The sequence below is a fragment of the Phyllostomus discolor genome, chromosome 7 (assembly GCF_004126475.2).
Source record: "Phyllostomus discolor isolate MPI-MPIP mPhyDis1 chromosome 7, mPhyDis1.pri.v3, whole genome shotgun sequence".
Lineage (NCBI taxonomy): Eukaryota > Metazoa > Chordata > Mammalia > Chiroptera > Phyllostomidae > Phyllostomus > Phyllostomus discolor.
In genome coordinates, this window is record NC_040909.2 from 107,795,257 (window position 1) to 107,818,735 (window position 23,479).

The window sequence follows — 23,479 nt, forward strand, 5'->3', positions numbered from 1 at the left end:
TTTGTTCTTTTTTGAGAGAGTTTGACTTTTATGGGTCCTTGGAATTACCATGTGTGTTTTAGGTTCAGTTTCATGAATTCTGCAAAAAAGCCAGTTGGAATTTGGATAGCTATTGCATTGAATCTGTACAATTTAGAAAGTTCATAAACCTGGGCTGCCTTTCCATTTATTTAGGTGATCTTTTATTTTTTAATAATGTTTTGTGGTTTTCAGTGTACAAGTGTTGCTACATTTTTTCCCTTAAGTATTCTTTGTGATAGTATTAGGAATGGAAATGCTTTATTAACTTTATTCTGGGTAGTTCATTGTAGTGTATAGAAATACCGTTGATTTATTTTGTATATTGGTCTTGTATCATGTTGGACTGGTTTATTAGTTCTAGTAGTTTCTTAGTAAGTTCTTTTTAATTTTCTATATCTATAAGTTTACCTTGTCTCCATCCTGTCAGTTTTGTTCCATAAATTACTTCATTTTTGCTGATTGTTACTTCAGTAATATGAAAGACACTGGAATTTAGGTTGATAAAAATTCTTATTTTCATGCCATGTTAGGTAGTTACGCAGATTATTTAAATGTCCTTAAGATGCTTTGCATACAACAGATAATCCTAGTGCAAAGAATAAGGATATGATTCCAGGTTTTGTTGTATTTAGGCTTAATCAAAATATGTGTACCTTGTAATTGTCATTTTATAACATTAAATTATCCATTTGGATAACTTTGATCTTTTTATTTTATCTCGGCTAGAGTCTGAAGTCATTAGATACCTACATTTAATTTATAGGCAGTCTTTGGCCAAAGGCATAGAATATACCAGGACAGAGCTATAGAAATAAGCTGTACATTGTGGAAATGAACTGCTTTCATATCCAGTTTGGAATGTCCGAGTAAGTCGTAGTAAAATACACAAAGTCTTCATGGTCTTGGAGTATTTGAGTTAGTATTTATCAGACATTTGACATGAGCATAGATAGTCTTTGGATGAATGGTGGTTGTATGGGGGGAAAGCATGGAACTAGAAGTTGAGAGGTCTGGGTTCTTCTTCCGGTTTGGTGAAGCACTTGACCTTTGAGAAATTATTTAACTTCTTACTTTCTGCTGTTACACCTCTGTAAAAATGAGGAGGTGTGGCTGAACGATGACTAAAGTCCTATTCAGGCTTAACGAGCATTCCCTCCCAGTTGCACACAGATGACTTTTAGTCTCTAAACAGGCTCTCCTCAGAGGGAGCTGTAAAATGTCTCCAGGTGACGCCTGAACAGGCAAACACATTGAGGATCACTGCTGTAGAAACTGAAAAGGTTAAGAGTAGCTTGATGTCAACAATATTTTCAGGCTCCCATATTTTTAAAACAATTCAATAGAATGGAGGTTATGGAAATAGCAAAAGTGAAATAACAAATTATTGCATTTTATGGTTTATGGAATAATTTGCTATGTTTAATCATTGAATCTGAAGAACAATTCTGTGAAACTTGAGAGGTGCTATCATCCCCATTTACCCAATGATATAATTGAAGTTCAGAGAAATTCAGTGACTTGCTCAAATTTCCTGGCTAATAAAAAAAGGAGTCTGTAAGTAGATGCACATCTGATGCCATTTCTATTAACCCATCGGTTAGGATTACGTAGGATAGATAGTCTCAAAGATTTTTTTAGTCCCTTCCAATTCGTGTTTACTTGTCTTTGAAACAAGATAATTCTACTGAGAGAGATTTATAAGTGTTAATAATATATGCCTTTTTTAGGGTTAATAATACAAAACTGTGGGTCTTTATTGCTCTTTAAGGTGATAACTTGTTTAAAAAGTTTTTGCCTATATTTTCAGTTATGTGTTTCTGGCCAGTAATTGTGGTGGAAAACAGATTGGGTGGGGGACAGGGTCAGACTAATTTTATAATATGGTAGGTACTTGAGTTTTCATATAAAGAATAATTAGGAATTCAATTGTTTGTGCCCCTTGAGGGTAATAGTTGTAGATATACCAAGAGGGACTTACACTTCAATTTTCCCCTTGCATTAATGGTGATTGATTTTAATTTGTTGTCAATCTGTTCCAATTTACCCACCACCTCCTTCTCTTTTCAGTCAGGTTGGAAGAAATAACTCACAGATGCTATAGTACTTTAATGTATTATTGAGCTACACTCTCTGCTGTACCTTTGCTTGTGCTTATGGGTAGAACAGTCTGTTCCTTGGAGAAATCACTCCAAATACTTTTGATCTCTGTGGCTATGGTTCCTATTAGTCCTTTGCATTTATTCCTTTTCATGCCTTAGTATTCCTGGTAACTAGCCAGTTAATTATCAATGAGCTGGGCTTTGGAAGTGGTGCTTTGTGGTTGAGTGACTTCGAAGGCTAATTTTCTCCTTCCTGTCCGTTTAAGGATCTCAGAGAGAACTGGGGAAGTCCTGCACTTAACTCTGCATTAACCCTTCTACATTTCAACTTTTGGCTTTTCTAAAACAGCTGTGATAGTTCTCACTTGGCTTAGGAGATATATAACTCTGAGAATTCTAAGATCACCTTGAGAGAGTTCTGTTTCCTTAAGTAACTAATGTTTTCAGAGTAAATATTCAACATTGTCTATTCCTATTGGTTCACTGTACTTTCTCTCCCTTTAGCCCCCCAGGTTCGCCCAATAATCTTGGCTACTTCCCTACAGCTGCTAATCTTAGCGGTGTCCTTCCACAGCCTGGCACGGTGGTCAGAATGCAGGGCCTGGCCTACAATACTGGAGTTAAGGAAATTCTTAACTTCTTCCAAGGTTACCAGGTCAGTAGCTTGAAGAAGAAAAATATTCAGTGCCCTTAATACTTAAATTGATTTGCCTAAGATTGCAGCCAGGAAGGAAGCCGATTCTCTCAAACTCGTGATTGTACAAGTGCTACTAGATTGTCTATGGAGGCAGAAGGAACCAGGGAGTCAGTCAGGAGGACTAGTGTGAGTGATCACTTCAAACTCATCCCTTTGACAAGAGTAGGGGTTTTCCACGCTTTTCTTATTGTTTCAACTTAATCTCTTGGTGCTTTTTTTGGAAAAGGTCTTTGGGACACACAGCTGCATGGATTTTGCCATCTAGAATAGGATTGGCTAAGGAGTTTTCCTCAAAGTCAATTATTGGTGAACGCAAAAAAATTTAAACATGGTGTTGAAGTTGAGTATTTAAAAAGTAGTTAGAGGGCTCTCTGCCTATCTGGGAAAAAACAAGAGATGGTAACTCCTTAACACATGCTGGAGGATACTCAGTGAGCCTTTTACGTAATGATCTGCAGTTAATTCTTGTGAAACTGACAGTTACTCTTGTCACCATTACCTGTGTCCATCGGTTGTTTTCTGACTTAAGCAAAAGAAAAAAAGGGGGAAAAAAGAGCTGTTTCTTGGTACATACAGAGCTCTTTAACAGTGAGCAAAATCTCATTGCCATCTCATCTGAGCGGACACCTTTCCTTCCTCAAAACATAATATCCAAAACCCGAACAATGCTTTCTTGAAATATCTGAAAGTCGTTATCACATGGTCTTCTAACTGCACCAATGACTTTCTTCTTGGAGCTGAACTTTTGCTTGAATCTTCAGAGCTTCAGAGTTGAGAAGCTTTTATAGGCATCATTGTCAAATCCTAAAATAGCCCTTGGTCATTTAGAGTTGGGCATTTTAAGGGCTGTGCCTGCAGAGGCTGTCTCACTATGAGAGTGGGTTTACAAGCTTGGCGTCCATGAATCATGGAGGATTGCGGAGATCAACTAAAATTACCTCCCTGAGGCTGCCCCAGACCTACCAAGTTACCATAATGGTCTTTGAGGGCTTTTAACTTACAAAGGAAATTTTCTGACAAATGAAGGAAATCTATGTCTGATGGTGAAAAGCTAAATGAAAGTGGACATTCTTACCAGAAGTACAATTTTTTTTTCAGAGATCAGTAGCCACTTTACTTCATCCCTAAACAAATAAGCCCTTGCAGAGGTTTTTTTTTTTTTTTTTAAGTTACTTTCCAAACTTTGATTTATTAGATTATAAAAGAAATAGAGAATTTTATCAAAGCCTACTTAAAAGGTTGCTTAATCATGTGAAGTAAACATTTGAGTGTTGTGTTTTTCCGCCAATTGTTTTTTCATTCTAGAAAGTGCAAGCAAAGTTTTAGGTTTTAGTGGTCAGCTGAATTCATTTCTTGTTTATTTTGACTTTCACATTCACACTGAATGGAATTAAGCAGTCATACATACAAGTTGGCTTTCGCAGGTATTTATTCTACCACAAATAAGTAATAACGATTATTTCTGGATTTGTGGCTAAAAGATTGACATGCTTTTAAAGTGAGATAAAATGACTTCAGTCTGCAGCAGTTTATCTCCCAGTAGCTCCTAGGAACCATTCAAGGTTGGGGTAGAGTTATCTGGGATCATCAGAAACAGAAAGGCTGTGCAAAATGATTTTATCTCAAGGCATTTGGCCTTCATTTCTGAAGTGCTTGGAATTTATGAGCTGATCCAATGAGTTAGGATTATGTAGGGATCTGTTTTTCAATTCAGTATGTCAGTTTACTCCAATGTCTTCAATGCACACATTCAAAACCATTTGTATCTAACCTAATTTCATATCACTATTACATAAAAGTTCATATTTTCTACTTTCTCTAAGACTTCATGCTTTCTTACTATTTTCTGTTCTCAATTATTTTGAGAGAAGAAAATAGCCACTAGCTATGGGATTCCAGATTCTTTTGATAACTTTTTGTCGAAAGACCAATTCAGAGGTTGAATTTTTTATCTTTAATTACTGTGTATTTATTGATGTTGCTCATTTAATTGGAGGTTTTCATTGATTTCTGGTCATTTGTTATTCATTTTACATAATTATATAATTTACTTATATTAAGCAATTCCTTGGTAATAATTGGTTGAGAGAATGAAATCTCTTGATGGTTTGATTCTGTGTTTGTATATCTTGGCCTAGCCAGGTAGCTCAGTTGGTTAGAGCATCATCCCAATAAGCCAGGGTTGTAGGATTCAGTCTCCAATCAGGGCACATGCAAGGAGCAACCAATGAATGCATAAATGAGAAACAGCAAATCAATGTTTCTCTCTTTTTAAAGACTAAAAAAAAAATACTGATATTATAATGGAATGTCATTCTCTATACATATATTATCTTTTAATACAATTTTTGGATGCATGTTTCCCCTACCCTCAGGGAAATTCCTTCTATAAAACAACTCCAATTTAAGTTTTTCATACTTCATTACAGGTTTGAGGGGTATGAAGCTGAAAGGGGCAGGATTTCCACAAAGCAAAGACTTCCAGTGGCCTAATAAGCAAGCTGCAGGGCATGGGTTCTGCTAGTGAATCTGCAGTCTTACAAAGTTAGAGTACATGAGTTAGGCCTGTTTTGATAAGTGAAATCAATAGAATGAGGACTGGATTTATGAAGACAGACTACCATGAAAATATTTGGTTATGAAAATATCCTAGTAATGAAAATTAATCTGCATTTATATTCTAGTTGATGGGTCTGTTATTCTGAAATGCACTCTCAAAAATCCTTAGATAACTCCCTTTAAGTTTTTCATTAGCTCTTTGCATTTTATTTTATTGTCAGTGATTTTGCATTTTCATTAAGTGCTAGTCTTTGTTTCTCCTGTAAATACTGACTTTAATCGTTGTCTCTTTGGTCCTTTACTAAGATTTTTACTTGCTGTCCTACAGAGAGATTAGATCAGTATTACAAATAACATCTATACCATTCAAAGTTCACAGGGTTGTTTGGACATATTGGGCTTATTTTACAATACTTGCAAATAGTTGCTCAAATATTTGATAAGTAGTCATACCTGTGGTATCATGGAAACTACTTGTTAGCAGGATCTGAAGTTCTGGTGATATTTATTGTGGTTTGGTGTTCTCTTTCTTTCTTTATTTACTTTTAATCCATGTGTTCAATCTAACCTTCCTCCTAGAAGGGATTTTTAAGGTATTTAGACATGTTAAGTAACAATTGTAGACTTGGAATTAACAGTGATGTATATGGCTTGTACCAATGTTAACTCGTTTTCTATCATCTAAATGTCCTGTAATTCTGTTGGTAGATGTATTCAGTTGAGATTCTAACCATCCATAGTGACAGTTTGTCCATCTTTTGATCCTGTTTGTTTTAACTTGCATTTTAGTATGCAACCGAGGATGGACTTGTACACACAAATGACCAGGCCAGGACTCTGCCCAAAGAATGGGTTTGTATTTAAGGGCCCCACCAGTTAGACCGTCCTCAGAGAAGAAGGTAAGGCTCTGTGATATGAAAAGTAAATTATAAAGGGCCAAACAAATAGAAGTGAAGAATCCAAAAGTGTTTTTAAGGAATCAGGTATGAGGTTTCCTCTTTTCTTTAGTATGATGTAAGAGTGTCAGAAATCCTGTGGGGAGGGGGGGTAGTGGATGAAGGCTGCAGTTCAGGTTATCATCTAAGTAGATAATACCTAAGCAACATTTATGCATAATAGTATGTTGTTTGGGATTAGTGGAAACCTTTTTATTTGGAAATTTACTTGCTGTAGCTCATGTGGACTGTAAGTTAGGAATTTTTTTTTAATAGGTATATTATGCTAAGTGAAATCAGCCAGTCAGCAAAAGACAAATACCATATGACCTCACTTATAACTAAAATGTAATGAACAATATAAACTAACGAGAAAAATAGAATCAGGGCCATGGAAACATGGAACAGACTGATAAGCTGTAGGAGGGGAGGAAGAAGGGGGAAATGATGGAAGGAAGAGGAAGGGAACATGTATGAATGACCCATGGACAACAGAGAGGGGAATGCCAAGGGAAAAGAGTGAGCTGGTTGGAGGGAGGCAAAAGGGGGAAAATTGGGACAACTGTAACAGAATAAACAATAAAAAATTGAAGAAAAGAATAAAAGAAAGAGAATTAGAAAAAAATGAGGTAAAAATCAAATAACATAAAATTAATCATTTTAAAGTATATAATTCAGTGGTATTTAGTGCATTCACAACATTGTACAGCAACCATCTCTGTCTAGTTCCAAAACATTTTTAGCTCCCTATTTTCCCTGCTCATAAATCCTGGCAAGTAATCCAATCTACTTCCCATTTGTATGGATTTGCCTGTTCTGACTATTTCATATAAAATGTGAGCTCTTTGTAAATGGCTTCTTTCACTTCTCATTTTTTGAGGTTCATCTGTGTTGTAGCATGTATCATTGCTTTATTCCTTTTTATGGCTGAATAATATTCCAGTGTACAGGCATAACACATTTTGTTTATGTGTTTATCCACTGATGGGCATTTGTGTTGTTTCCACCTTCTGGCTACTGTAAATAATACTGATACTAGCATTTATGCACAAGTAAATTTAAGTTTTTAATTTGGGGGAGTGTATATCTGAGTGGAATCACTGAGTCATATATCAGTTCTACTGAGTTGGATAGACTCTTTTTTCCAGTTTCCTTTTTTTAAAAAAAAATTGCAGTAAAATATACATAACATAAAATTTACCATCTTAAGTGTACATTTCAGTGGCATTAAGTACATTTCACAGTATTGTGTAACCATCACTTGGTCTAGCTCCAGAACGTTTTTATCTTCTCAAACTCTATTTACAATAAATTACCATTTATGTCTTCCCCCAGCCCCTGGCAACTACCATTCCTCTTTCTGTTTCTATGAATTTGACAATTCTAGGTACCTCATAAGTGGAATAATACAGTATTTTTCCTTTCGTGACTAGGTTTTCACTTAGTGTAATGTTTTTGAGGTTCATCTGGATATACTTTGAATGTGATTTATTCCAAAGTGATTGCAAGGTTTTTGTTGTATATCTTTTTCCTCTTCTAAAACTAAATCTGGAGGAAAGGGAACCCTGGTAAAGTGTCTTTGAAATGAGTTGTTTTATTTTTTCCTTTAAGAACACTGTATTCTGGGTGAGGCTCCTCAAGAAATGGAGGTGTAGGGACATGTCCAGGAACTGGTGTGGCTTATGTCTTTTTTATCGTATTACTGGGTTTGCTGAAATTGGATTGCTGACATGTCATTTTCAAATTTTGTCAACACTTTCATGGCTGAGAACCCCGTGGGCTTTTAATCATATGGATTCTAAATTGAAAACAGGGTTGCCAATACAATGTTAACCTTGAGAAATGACCATTGGGGTTCCATCCTCTCATTGTGAAGTTGTAGAAACTCCAGTTTTGGAAGTGATGATTTTCTGTCATTTTCAGTGAGGTTTCAAGATATCTTGGTATCAGAGAGCACCATGCCCAGGCACTTAGCACTGAGAATCGGATATTTTCTAGTGTAGGTCATAGTGGTGAGAACACATTATTCAACCTGTTGATACTCATTTTGATTTGTACTTTATCTTTCCAAATGTTCTTTATTCAAGCCCTTAATGATGGCTATGAATTTGATAAGCATTACTGTCTTGTAAAATAAGTATATTGAATAAGAAATTATTATAAATGGAAGCTTTTGCTATTACATTAGAAATGTCCTAAATTGACTTATAACCATTACTCAGTACGTCTAATTCTATCTTATCTTTATGCACTTGGGGTCATGATAGAATAACAAATCAGGTGCTTTGCTAAAATCCAGGTGTTTGCATTTTCTTATCCTAATAACATTAGGTTAATCTGACTTTATATTAGAATTGTAAAAGAATCACATAGAAATACTTCACTGGGCGTGAGATCCAGAGAATAGGGAAGGTGGAGCAGGGGGGTCATGCCACTTTTTGGCCAAAAACTGCTGAACATCCAGTGTGGTGTGGGCAGGTGTGCTTGTAGATCACTCATCATGAAATGAGCAAATACCTTGAAAGAGTCTTAAAAAAAAATTCACTGAAGCCAAACACAGCTTCTCACAATCTAGCTAATACACTGATGAGGATGGGTTCCTAGAACACTGAGCAGGGGACGCGTGTACTACAAGGGGCCCACCTTCCAGAAGATCGTTGTTTGGGTCCCCCCTGTATATTTATATATATTTTTCTCTTCATTCATATCAATATCAAATTTATCACAATTCATACTTTATACCAACAGCGTGGCTTCCATTCACAAAGCATTAAAGCACTAAAACACTTATATTTACAATCTCATCTGACTATTACCACGGCCCTGTAAGGCATCATGGCAGGTTCCCATGGCACCATTGGACAGATGAGTCATACAGCTAATAATGAAGCTAGCCAAAAGATCCAGAACTTCTGGCTTCAGGTTTTGGTGCAACCACCAGAAGCTGGAAGAGGCAAAACACATTGTTCTCTAGAGCCTTTGGAGGGCGTGCAGTCTGACTGACATCTTAATTTCTGATGACTGGCCTCCAGAACTGTGAGAGAATAAAGTTCTATTGTTTTAAGCTGCCCAATTCGCGGTAATCTGTTAACAGCAGCCACAGGAAACTATTGCCCCAATAATACAGTGTTCTAAAAATGTATTGAAAGAATGATGTCACTGCTGATGATAGGATCAGATAAAAGTAGCTTTCCACCTTGTTCTGTCTTCTCTTGTAGCTTCGTCCCCTCAACCCAGTCAATATTAGTTGAGTATTCCAGGAACTACCTCCAAGGACATGTCCAAGGACATCTCACAAGCCGTTGAGGAGACCATAGGGGGCCCTCCAGGGAAGGAGGGTTAGTAGCTAGTTAGAAAATTTCAGGTGGCCAGAGTTTTTCGTATTTCACCACCACTACCACCACCACACACAAACACACACACTCACTGTAAGCTTCAAGTCTCATATTCCTAGGGTCCCAAAGGGTCAGAGTGAACTTATAAAGTTAAATGTAAACAAGTGCTTGGCTGTAACTATATTGTATGTATATGTGGAGATGACAGTTCTTTATAGGTGATGTTTCCCTGCTCAGTAAAATGGGCATAAATTCACTTCTACATATGTGTGTGTGTGTGTGTGTCTCTCTCTCTCTTTTTTTTTTTTTTTTTTTTTTGCTGGGAATTGGGGAAATGAATGAGTGTAAACAAATTCTAGAAACTATACAGTTATTTGTAAATACAAATAGCTGTTTTGTTGGTATATTAACAATGATATAGGGGCAATATTTTTGACTATTACCTGCATCCCAGTCATTATTCAGATTTCACCAGTGTTTCCATCAATGTTATTTCTCTATTCCAGGATCCAGTCTTGAATTCCACATTGCATTTAGTTGACTTGTCTTCTTAGTGTCCCCTAGTTGATGTTGGTTTCTCATCTTTCCATGTTTTTTGTAACCTTGACACTTTTGGGGTATATTGCTTTTAGGTATTTTTGTGAGCTGCCCTTTACTTTGAATTTGTTTGATGTTTTTCTTGTGGTTAGACTGGGATAATGGGTGTTAGGAAGAAACCCATAGAAGTGAAGTGCCCTTTTCATCACATACTATTCGGGGAACCATACCCAGGTGACATCACTGGCGATGTTAACCTTGACCACTTGGTGAATATCTTAGTCCATTTAAGCTATCATGACAAAATTCCATGGACTGGGTGGCTTATAAACAACAAACATTTACTTTCCCACAGTTCTGGGAGTTAGGAAGTATAAAACAAAGTCTTCATAATATCCTTTGCCTTTTGCAAAAACTTTTGCCCATACCAGGTATTTTTGGAGACTTTTGTAACGTGGTAAGCCTGGCACTGTCACAACAGCTAAGTTTTATGCAAACAAACAAACAAACAAACAAAAACCCTCTGTAGCTTCTATTGGAAAGTATTTTTTAAACCTGGCCTCTTAAGTGTATAGTTTGGATTACTTTGCAGATTGAAAATGATCACTGTCTTGTGCAATATAACTGATTTCGGGGTAGGGGATACAGTGACAACATTTTAGTTACTGTCCAAAAAATCTATTAGTCTTTGGGTAAATAAGCAGCTTTCAAAATTAGACAAGGTTTCTCTCTTTCTTTTCTAAACAGTATTTATTTTTATTAGTGGGCAAGAACAGCTGAATAAGGGTTGAGTCTATTGATTTAAATGACAAAAAGGCTATCAAAAAACTTTCTTTGATTACAGAATCTGAGTTATGGATTTTACTTTTTATATAAGGCAGAAGAAACTGTTCCTCTATCCTAACAAAGAAATCTCACACATGACTTTTCAGAAAAGATATGTCAAAATTACTATAAAGAAATAATCAGGATTTCAGGCTTCTTAAGGGGTTTAGGCTCATTCTCAAGGACATAACAGCAGTTGGTGAAATTCAGATATCTTACAATCATTCCTTGTACACAGTACTTTCAATGACAGTTTTTTAGTGCAAAATGTTTTAAGATGGCTTATTGGAAAGGAAGGAGATTCATGAGGTTTGCTGTTACAACTTCAAAATTGTTTTTGCATAATAGTGTTTGCTTTTCTGCAGCTAAATGGGAATAGGAAACATTTTCTCCTTACAAGTCTGAGGGCTTTATTTTTGTTTGTGTTTTTGCAAGCAGCTAGTTATATGCCATTTCATTGTTAAATACTAAAATTCCATTGGATACCACTAGGATTAAAAATCATGTTCAGGAATGTTAAATATTTTTTATTTCTCCTGGCCTTTTTCACATTTTCATAAAATGTGAAGTGTAATTTTAAGCGTCTACAGTGGTGATGATTCCTACTAGAATAATAACAATATGGGCAGGCAGTGTGGACTTCGTTGACTGATGACTGAGATGCCCAGGGTCGACTGAATCAGGTGGGTCCACGGGCTCAATCTCAGTCAGATTCTGTCCATGTGGTACCTCCAGCAATTCCTGGCATACAACCTTTCATCTCAACTCCAGAAGCAATCCAGGAATTGGGCTTCACTGGCCTGGCTTAAGTACTACTCTGACACCACTATGGCTAGGAACACACAGGGCTCTAACTGGCTATGTCTCAGTCTTTTGTTGTGCTCAGTATTAAAGTTGCCTCTTAATGGGCTTGAGGTAGGGCAAGGAGACAGTTATTTAAGGAAAATTCAAGTAATAATGCCAAAAGAGGGGTAAAAATAGATAGTAGACAATAGTGTTTTTAAGTCATTGGTAGATATAGTCTTATCTGTATTTAGCATCAAAGAAGCTTTGAACACACAGTATTTTATACTATGTGCTAAATAACCACCACTTTTAAAATTTAAAAATTTTAAAAAACATTTTTAATGGGGGGTGGGGTTGGCCAGCATGGGAGTAAAAGACAGAAAACTACTTGAACAACAATTAAATTAAAAAATAAAAATAAAACACATTTAAAAAATCTAGCAATAGTATTTCACTATTTTTTAATTATTTTTTTCCTTTGCAAATGCATTTTTTATTTTTTAGTATACTTTATTGATTATGCTATAACAGTTGTATCAATTTTCCCCCTTGGCCTCCCTCTACCTGGTACCTACCATTCCATCCAACTGTCTCCCCCCCACCCCCGCCTCCGCTTAGTTCATGTCCATTGGTCGTGCATATAAGTTCTTTGGCTTCTCTATTTCCTATACTCTTCTTTAACATCCCCCTGTCTATTTTGTACCTACAATTCGTACTTCTTAATCCCTTCCCCGTTTCATGAATTCTCCCCCTTCTCCCTACCAAGTGATAACCTTCCAAAAGCTCTCTATATCTATGATTCAGTTTCTATTCTGCTTGTTTGCTTAGTTTTTATTTTTTTAGATTAAGTTGTTGATAGTTGTGAACTTAATTGCCATTTTAGTGTTCATAGTTTTGATTTTCTTTTTCTTAAATAAGTCCCTTTAACATTTCATATAATAATGGCTTGGTGATGATGAACTCCTTTAGCTTTACCTTGTCTGGGAAGCTCTTTATCTGCCCTTCCATTCTAAATGATAGCTTTGCTGGATAGAGTAGGTTGTAAGTCCTTGCTTTTCATCTCTTTGAATATTTTTTGCCAGTCCCTTCTAGCCTGCAAAGTTTCTTTTGAGAAGTCAGCTGACAGTCTTATGGGAACTCCTTTGTACATAACTCTCTGCTTTTCTCTTGCTGCTTTTAAGATTCTTTATCTTTAATCTTTGGCATTTTAATTATGATGTCTTGGTGTGGTTCTCTTTGAGTCCAACTTGTCTGGGATTCTCTGAGCTTCCTGGACTTGTATATCTATTTCCATCACCAAATTAGGGAAGTTTTCTTTCATTATTTTTATCAAATAAGTTCTTGATTTCTTGCTTTTGGTTTTCCTCTTCTCCTTCTGGCATCCCTATGATTTGGATGTTGATATGTTTGGAGATGTCCCAGGGGCTCCTTAGGCTCTCCTCTTTTCGGGGGGGGATTCTTTTATCTTCATGCTGTTCTGATTGAATTTTTTTTTCCTACCTTATGTTCCAAATCATTGATTTGACTCTCAGCTTTATTCACTCCACTGTTGGTTCCCTGTAGATTTTCTTTATTTCACTTAGTAACTTTCATTTTTTTCTGGGTCTTTTTTGTGCTGTTGCAGTACCCAATAAGTTCTTTGAGCATCCTAATAACCAGTGTTCTAAACTCTGCATCTGATAGATTGCTTATCCCATTTTATTTAGCTCTTTTTCTGGAGTTTTGATTTGTTCTTTCATTTGAACCATATCTCCTTGTCTCCTCAGTTTGGCAGCCTCCCTGTGTTTGTTTCTATGTACCAGGCAGAGCTGCTTTGACTCCCTGTCCTAGTAGCACAGCTTATTGTAGAAAAGGGTCCCAGTAAGTTGGATGGGGTGAAGCCTTAGGTTATTACCAGCATGGGTCAACCTGAGTTGCTGCTCTGTGGCTCTGTGTGGGGGAGGGCTCAGAGAGGAAACAGTGCTGCTACCTGACCTCTGGAGTTTTGTCCTGGAGGAAGCTGTCTCCTGGCACTCACCCTGATGCCAGATACTTCAGTATATACTGATACCCTTCCAGCTGTTGCCCTGGTGCTGAAGCCCTGAGTGAGTGAGTCTCTATAAGTCCTAAGTCCACTGCAAGCTCTTTAAGAGGAGATGCCTGAGAATCCCACAGTTTCTTCTGCAGCCCCAACCCCCACTGGTTTTTATAGCCAGAAGTTATTACCTTCCTGCCACTGGAACCCTGGCCTGGGTGGTCTGGTGTGTGGGACTGGGATCCCTCCCTCCCAAGGTATCCCTCTCTGTTTTTATCTGCCACATGTGAATGTGGGACCACCTGTTCCTTGTCTCCACGTCTCTGCCCCTCCTTCAAGTCTGGATGAATGTGGCTTCTTTAATTCCTCCATTGTCTGACTTCCGTACAGCTCAATTTTCTGATGATTCTGGGTAGTAGTATTTGTTCTGTAGTGTAGTAATTTTTGCTGTGATTATGGGAGGAGGCAAGCTGTGTTTACCTACGCCTCCATCCTGACCAGAAGTTAGTATTTCACTATTTTAAATTACTTGATTTTAAATTTGTACCAATTTTTGGATCTGTTTTTAAAGTAAGTCTAATCTTGGCCATGATTTCAAACTGGACACATGAGCAGGACTGAACTCTGAAGAACTTTTTTATTTGGATTTTCATTCACATGTGGAAGTATGCACAATATTTTTTATTTTAAAGTTTTTGTGTGGGGTATGAGTAAAATACTGCATTTAGATACTGAATCTGCCAACTATTGGTTTAATTGCTCTTTGCCTCAATTTTCCCACCAGGCAAATATGCTAATCTAATAGGGTAGTTGTGAGGGTGAAATAAATTAACCCATCTAAAGGTTTCTAATCAAACAGTCATTAGCATGGGGAGATTATGAGTGCTACAGTGTCCTGCCTCAGCACTTCATACTAATTAAAATATTTTTGTTTGAAGTTATTGAAATTCAATGTTACACATTTGTCTTAATGTATTTTAATAATTAAATATTTTATTAATATTAATAATGATATTAAATGTCTAATATCAGAGGAATGCTGTGATAACCTAGGGACCCAGACTAAGGACCAAGTAAAACAGTGTCCACAAATGGGTTGAGTCGAGTAGAGAGGTGGAAACACACATGTTATTCTATGCACGATAATCCAAAGGGTAGGAAGTCGTCGAAATGGAAGTCATCACATAACCTTTATTTGCCAACACAGTACTCCCCAAGAATTTGCTTTGTAAATGCCAACTGTGTGCAAAATAAAAATGTGGACTACCTGAAAGCTTTTAGATGTTTTAGAATTCAAAATAATTTTTATGGCTGTTAAGAATTGACGACTTTAGAGACTATAATATTTCCTTTTCATTTTTTTCAGTGTTTGAAAGCTGTCTGAAACCATCAGACACAAGACAACGTCTAGCAACATCACGGGAAGTTTGTCTACACTCAGGCTGCAGTATTTTCAGCAAACGTGATTGGACAGGGGCCTGGGCCCTATCTTTTGGTGGAGTGAAAAATTTGAGCCAGTGAAGCCAAATCCTTATAGCAAGCAGCATGCCTAGCTCCCTGCTGGTTGCATTTAAAATGTGAATTGAAAATTGGATGTCTCTATTACTTCCAGCCAACATGGCATCATAGGTATTTCTTAAGTTTGATGTCTTGTGGGGGGAAAAACACTCCACTTATGTCTACTATCTCCACCAGGAACTCTGTTATGGAAACTTCATTTTTGTGTGTTCCCACTGTTCTCTATCTCCCTACTTTCTACACAATCATGCCCTACTAAGTAATTCAAGAATAAGTTCTTGGAATACTTGAATCCCAAACTTTAGAAATAAAACTAATATTTTCTCAGTCTTTTGGCCATCATGATGTCTTAACAGCTAAAAAAACAAAACACTTTTTAAAACAACTTGGAATAAATTAGAAATAGCGCACCCACCACAAAACATACATAGTTTGAAAGTGGGATCTTTTTTCTCAGCAGGTATGAATTGTAAATAAATGAACTAGGGGCCAAAATGCGAAACCAAAAATGAAGCAGCTACATGTAGTTAGTTATTTCTAGTTTGATCTGTAACTGAATATTGTGGCTTCATATGTATTATTTTATATTGTACTTTTCCCATTATTGATGGTTTGGACTTTAATAAGAGAAATTCCATAGTTTTAAATATGACAAAAATGAGAATATTTGAACAATGTATTCTAGAAAGCAGTGTACTAACTGAAGTGAACTTGTGTATATTAAGATAGCCTTAAACCTTCTCTAACTCCTTAACTGTCATATAATTAAAACTTTTTAAAGCATAGGATTATAGTCAGCATGCTAGACCGAGAGGTAAACACTGATGCGGTTAGAGCAGGTACTGATGCTGTCGGTATTTAGCACTATGTGTTTAGCTGTGTTTATGCTTGCTACAGAAGTGCAATATTAGACACTAGCTAGCTAGTACAGCTGCCTCATGTTACTCCAAAGAGGAAAATAGGATTTAATTAACTTAGTGCACATTTAAGTTACTCATATTGTCCTTTGCTTGAATGCAATGCCATGCAGATTTCCATGGCTGTTAATTTTATTTACTTTGACTAACACCTGGGAAAACCAAACATCCCCTCTTCAGCTGCCCAGGAATGGCTCTTTAACTGCAGTAAGGAAACAAAAAACAAAACCATTCTGTGTGAAAATTGGGGATAACTGGCACTTAAGATCAGAAAAAAGTTCTTAATACTTGATGCCTTAAGATGCTGTCTGCCCAAAGCTCTGAAAGACTTTGATAGGCAATAATACTTACAATACTACTGAATTTTTGTAGAATATTTACATTTGATAATAAAACTGGCCTGTTCAATCTCAATGTTTCCATTCTTTTTTGTTAGTAGAACTACAATAATGGTGAAAGGACATAGGTAAGCTATCTTTTCCTGTGGTGGTAAGATTTTTCCCTAAGTTTACCGTAAGTATAATATTTGTAAAAGCTATCATCCAGGTATAGTACGACTGTTCTTAAGGGGTGAATTATTGAAGCTTTATGACATTTTTAACTATTAGGCAGTTAGATATTAATATTTAGTCCTTGCATTTCCTGGAAATCTATTTCCTAGAAATATTTTGCTTAACAATTTGAAAACATACTTAAAGCCACATAAAACTAATAAGTCCTAACAGGGGTGTCCAACCTTTTGGGGTCTCTAGGCCACACTGGAAGAAGAAGAGTTGCCTTGGGCCACACATTAAACACACAAACACTAACGAAAACTGATGCGCAAAAAAATAAATAAATAAAAAGGTTTTAAGTAAGTTTACAATTTTGTGTTGAGCTGTATTCATAGCCATCCTGGGCCTCATGGTTGGGCACCCATGGATCTTTAGTGTTTTCTGAACTTCACATACTCCTTTTTTCCAGTCACTGTCCTTCCTGAGTTCTCTAATATCGTCTAGTCCAGATTCTGTCCATTTTTTGGACCATAGTTAAGCCTTGACAGACATACCCCATTTTCGAGCTATATGTATTGTATCACTTATTTTTGTTAAAGACTTCAAATGTATTGACTCTGGCCAAGTAAGCTCAGTTGGTTAGAGTATCAAACCAATATGCCAAGGTTGTAAGTTCGCTCCCCAGTGAGGGCATATACAAGGAAGACCCAATGAATGCATAAATAAGTGGAACAGCAAATCGATGTTCCTTTCTGTCTCCAAAAGTCAATTAAACAATTTTTTTTAGAGTACAGACCCTGGCTGATGTAGTTAGGTGGATTGAGTGCAGGCCTGCGATCCAAAGGGTCGCTGGTTTGATTCCCAGTTGGGGCACATGTCTGGGTTGCGGGCCAGCTTCCCAGTAGGGGGTGCTTGAGAGGCAACCACACATTGATGTTTCCCTCTCTTCCTCTTTTCCTTCCTTTCTCTATAAAAATAACATCTAAAAAAAAAAAGACTGCAAGTGTATCAATTCTGAATTTCTATTATAACCACAAAGGCAGGAAGTATGCATGCATGTTACTCAGTGTCAGGTACATTTCTGTTCACTCAATTTACTCTTGATAAGCATTCACTGAATAGAGTTAAGCACCTGGGGAAGTTTTCCGGTCTCAGTCCTTGCCATTGTCATTTACAAAAATGGAACAAATTGTTTTCACATTTATACCTCGACTTTTGGTCTCTGCTATCATCTGCAAGGAAGTGGCAGGGTTCTCTAGGCACACTGAGTTGACTCATGTTACTCTTCAATATCTGTCAGGCTTTTAATGTTGCTCAGGTCTTCCCTGCCTTCACCAAAAACAATTGCCTGAGCTAAACTTTTTTTCTTTTTTTTTAGATTTTATTTATTTTTAGAGAGGGAAAGGAAGCAGGGGGTGGGGGAGAAACATCAATGTGTGGTTGCCTGTCATGGGCTCCCCTACTGGGACCGGGACCACAACCCAGGCATGTGCCTGGACTGGGAATTGAACCTGCAACCCCTTGGTTCACAGGCCGGCACTCAGTGCACTGAGCCACCCCAGCCAGGTTTTCTATTTAGCTCCCTGAAATAGTACCTTGGTAGCTGCTCTTCACGTAGCAGAAAAGAAAGCACTCAGGAGAATGTGGAGTAAGGGTGATAGGGAAGGGTAAGAGAATGGGAATAAAGAAGATTGGAATATATTAAAAAACACTTCCAAGGTCTATCTTTTAGGTTTATACAATTTCTCCATGTATTCCTCAGCTCTTGGGAAAGTCCTTTTTTTAAATATGTACAAAAGTAGATAGGCTAAGAACACCGTGTATTTTTATCCAGCCTCAGCAGTCATGGACTCCAGTCCAGTCTTCCTTCCTTTCCACACAGTTGTATTTCAAAGCAAGTTCTTTTGGTCAAGCTTAAAGTTGAGCCACCATAGCAGGTGATACTCTTAATGAGAAGAATAAAAACAGAATTGAACTGGTAGAATATTCTGTTTATGAATGTCTTGTGTTTAAAGTTGAATCAATACAACTATGTTCTAATTCATTCTCTAGTCCAGCTAATAGGAGGAAACACAGGCCAGACAAAAGAATTTAAGTTTGAGGACTACGAAGCTACCAGGATGAAATTCAGGAGTAACAGCACTAAGTGTGAGCCTTTGGGGAAAAAATTGTTTTTCTATCTACATTTTTGCTGCCTCCTTTCTTTTTCTCTAAGTACTTATTTATTTTAGAGATGTGTAAGGAAGGGAGGGAAATGGAGAAAAACATCAATCTTGCATGTACCCCAACCAGTGACTGAACCCACAACCCAGGAATGTTCCCTGATTGGAATTGAACTGGTGACCTTTTGCTTTGTGAGAAGATGCCCAGCCAACCAAGCCACACTGGTCAGGGCTGGCTTCCTCCTTTTGGTTGAGTTTTAAAGGGCAAGATGTGGGCCTAGGAAAAAGGGTTCGGAAGCAAACTACTGGCCATCCCCCTGGCTTACAGCTATGTTAACGGGCAAATGTCCTTATTCAATGTAGTTCAGCACAATTCATTCACGTGAAAGGTGGAGGGATATTTGAGGCCCAAATCCAAGCTGGTAATCATTACACTGGAAGATACAATTAAAACCACTGAGAACATATATGCTCCATAATAATAAGCATTGCATTGGTTAAATGAATCTTCACAACAACCTATTGTAGGTACTATGGAAAGTAAAGGAAGGGATCTGGAAGATAAAGTAAGATTTGGAGACTAGTTGATGTGGCTAGCACTCTCACAGTTGCTCCTTTTTCTGCTCTGCCTCTTCTAGCACTGCCCACGTGTAGTTCATTGCTGTGTCACAGAGTAGGGCTTCGTAGTGTTCCTTTGGTCTGCATTTTACTTTATTACCAGCATGCCATTACTTCAGAAGCTGAATTATTTGTTGCTGTTATAAAAGTGAATGTTTATAAGTGGGTTACAAAGCTGCTGTTACTGGAATTTGAGCCAGTGTTTCACAACTAAAACCTGTGTGATAGAGTTAAACACTAAAAGAATATTTTAAAATATGTGGAACTCAGCCTCCTTTGTGATTCATCCTTCCCTACCTGATGGTGTTTCTCATGGTTCCTTCCTCAGCCACCTTCTCCATCTATTCATTTGCTGGGCAAACCCATTCATTGACCTCCATACTCCTGTTGAGCAAGGAATGTTTAAACCCAACAATGTAATGGACATTTCCATTCAGACGTTCCCCAGGCATTTAAAATTCAACATACTTCAAATAAAACTTTTCTATGTCCCCAAATCAGCCACTTGTGTTCTCTTTACTTCAGGAACCAGCACTGTATACTGTCACGGGTCCAAGATAATAAACTCATGCTTCCTCTCCTCGCCACCCTAGTCACCAGCATCTCACCAGGTTTCTTTTTGCCTCGATATTGGACTCCTTGCATCAAATTATCTTTTCCTTTATTGCCAGCATGCTTTTTAAGTTAAAAACACAGACTTGATTATATGTTATTTTCTTTTTAGCCACTTTATTGAGGTATGGTTGAGATACAAAACACTACATATTTATGTACACAACTTGATGAGTTTGGAGATACGTATGCACCAGTGAAACCCTCACCACAATTGATGCCACAAACATTCATCCCCTCCAAAAATGTCTTCCCACTCTCTTTGTGTGTATGATAAGAACACGACATGATGATTACGTGTTCTTCACATCTTTTTATTAAAGCTTCCCATTGGCTATAGGAAAAGATCCACACCTTTCTAACTGTGTGATATTGTATGAGCGGACTCCTATCTACCTACTTTTTGAGCTTTTTCCAAGGTACTCTTCCCCTCATGCTCTACACTTTTTTATACTTTTTCCAGTTCTTTGCAGGAATGAATGTTTTATACATTGCATCCTCTGCCCAAAACACCCTCCCCTCCCCTGTTACTCCTTTTTTCACTAACTGCTACCCAGAAATCTTATTTTTTTCTGAGGAAGGCCTCTTCTGACTCACTGGACTCAGTAAGATCTCCCTGTAAACAGCTTCCCCATATTGTAACTCCCTTCAGGGCAGTGTGTATCGAAAGGAACCAAGGCTGCCTTTTGGGATACTGATTTTAAGCTGTTCATGAAGAAACAAGACTCAAAGAACCTTTGGCCCCCTCCCCACTTTCCTGCCCCAGAGATGCAGATAGAAAAACCTGCTTCGGAAAGGGAATAATCTTAGGATGTTTGCCTCAGCCTAATTTGAAGTAAGCATGGTAAACAAGAGGGCTTCAGGCAGGGGCCAGTTAGCGAGATCCCCCTGTGCCCCACTGTTTCTGAGTTGCCTGGAAGAATTTTTCTGCCATGTACTGTTCTTCCTCAATCACCTGTACATCAGCCATTCTCACTTCTGAACTCTAATGCCTCGTTTCCCCCTTTTTCTCCTGTGTCCAAAATGTCCTGTATACCCAATGTTGCCTCTGTCTGGAATTTTCATGCTTGTGTGAATTCCCATGTGCATTTTTAAGTTTTGATTTTTCTCTTGTTTGTCTCTGTTAATTTGATTATTAACCCAGCTAGAACTTAGAAGGTGGGAGAAAATGTACTATTTTTTTAGCCCCCACAGTACCTTCCTTCCCACTGTATCCTTCCTTAGTGACTCGCCAGAGCTTGCAATATATATGACAGGTTGAACAAAGAGATTTATATTTGTTCTTGCAAGTGAAATCTAATGTGATTCTATACAGTTTTCTTTTTAAATTTTTTATTAGTTTAAATGTTGCTAAACAGCAAAATTTGTTTTTCTTTAGCGTTATTTAAAAAATATTCAAGATTTAATATTGTACATACCCAAAGAGAGTTGGTTGAAACTTACCTAAACATGATGACTTCAGCTTCTGCCATCCACTGGATATGTAGTATGGTTTCTCAGGGCCCTATCTTCAGTCAGAGTGCTTATCCAGGATTCTAACAAGATTAGAAGTATTATTTCACATGAGAAATTTGGTCAAAAATCTTTTCCTAGAGGAATTTAAACTCTAGAAAAAATTCTATTAAAGAAAATGTCCTGGCTGGAGAAAGATTCCACTGTCTCTCTTATGGTGGTGGCGATGTCCTACCCCCACCTCACCCCTCACCTACTTTACTCCCCAACCCCCCCACCTCTACCCCCTGCCCAATGTATAATTGGAGACAAGCATGGGGACCACTGTGTTGGGGCTGTACTGGAAGCATGCTCCAAAGGCCTGTAAGAATTTTGTTGAGCTAGCTCGTGGAGGTTACTAGAATGGTACCAAATCCCACCATCAAAGTCTTCATGATCCAGGCAGGTGACCCAACAGGGACAGGTTAAAGTGGTACATCTACCTTTTGCAAGCAGTTTGAAGATGAACTTCACAGAGACTAGAACTCTTGCAATGGCCAGTGCAGGGGCAGACACCAATGGAAGCCAGTTCTTTGTGACCCTAACTCCCACTCAGTGGCTTGACGGCAAACACACCATTTTGGCCATGTGTATCAGGGTATAGGGATGGGGAATCGAGTAGGAATTGTGGAAACAAGCTTCCAGAACTGCCTTGTGGATGATGTGAAGATCATCAAGGCATATCGTTCTGGGTAGTCTTGCTGTTCTCAGGCACACAAGTTCTCCTGGAATGTCCCAGCAAACCAGCTTCCAGATGACCTAGAAGGACACATAACTGTAAACTTCATTTCAGCCTTGCAAATCATGAAGCTGAGGAGGTAATTTAGAGATGGAGGTGTGTTTAATAGGATGCTTCTTTTCTCCGGGAGCCTAAGTGGACGGAGTATTTGCAGCAATGCCCATGCATGGTCATACACAGGTTACTGGTCACTGCAGACAACCCATACTGCTCCTTCTTGTGTGTCTGATACACTTGGAACAAAAAAAAAAAGCCAACTCCATCATTTTGCTGTGCCCAAGCAAACTTCTTTCTACAGAGATTTACATTCAGTACATTGCAGTCTTTGGTGGCTGACAGCCACAGAATTCAAAATCAAGTAGTATCTATCAGCCTTCTGAACTCTGTGCACACCCCATTTCAGTCATTTGTTCATCCTGTCAATGTCTGCATCTCTCTACATATGTTCCTTCCCAACCAGAACACCCAACACTGCTGTTTCTGGCACTTAGATGTCCCATGCAAAGCCTCATTGGATTTTTGCCAAATGAAAGATGCATCCAACAATCAAGTTCCTAAGAAGGTGTCAAATGGGGAATGATAATGTGTAATGATCAAGAAATGAATTTACTAAAAGCAAGCAGAAGCACTGACCATTTTCCTCCCTAGCAAGGAGTAGAAATCTGTAGTGAGTATAAGAATAGACTATGAATTCACCTTGAAAAGCAGTAGTCTCATAAAGAAGTGCCACTTAAACTTTTTTAAACCATAAGACTTTAAAGAAACTAAGAGATTTTTATATGTTAAGTTTTTTAGAAGTCATTTTGACTTTTTTAGGGGGATGATGAGAGAAGGGAAGTTAATACCTATGTAGTACAGAGAAACCTAAATAAAATGCCACTGATGGTTGACAAGAAAATGCCATAAGATTTCTAATATGCCCAATTGAAAAATATTTAAGTAGAGCCCTGGCTTGTGTGGCTCAGTGGATTGAGCACTGGCCTGTGAACCAAAGGGTCGCCAGTTCGATTCCTAGTCGAGGCACATGCCTGGGTTGCAGGCCAGGTCCCCAATAGGGGAAGCATGAGAGGTAACCACACATTGATGTTTAAAAAAAATTTTTTTTAAATAGAATGCACAT

The 23,479-nt window shown here is 37.8% G+C and overlaps 1 protein-coding gene and 1 pseudogene across 6 annotated transcripts in view; both read left to right on the top strand.

Moving 5' to 3' along the window:
* Positions 1-16,657, top strand: part of ESRP1 (epithelial splicing regulatory protein 1) — a 55,271-nt gene extending 38,614 nt beyond the window's left edge. For 2 of the 6 annotated variants that reach the window (XM_028534041.2, XM_028534042.2), the window contains exons 14-16: positions 2,625-2,775; positions 6,166-6,275; positions 15,175-16,657. In XM_028534041.2, the coding sequence (XP_028389842.1) occupies positions 2,625-2,775; positions 6,166-6,240 (226 nt within the window). In that variant the 3' untranslated portion in view covers positions 6,241-6,275; positions 15,175-16,657. The remainder of the gene's footprint in view (positions 1-2,624; positions 2,776-6,165; positions 6,276-15,174) is intronic. The other 4 variants (XM_028534044.2, XM_036031259.1, XM_036031258.1 and 1 more) reach the window with 3 other exon arrangements.
* LOC114514828 lies at positions 16,126-23,249 on the top strand (annotated as a pseudogene).
* The last annotated feature ends 230 nt before the right edge of the window (positions 23,250-23,479 follow it).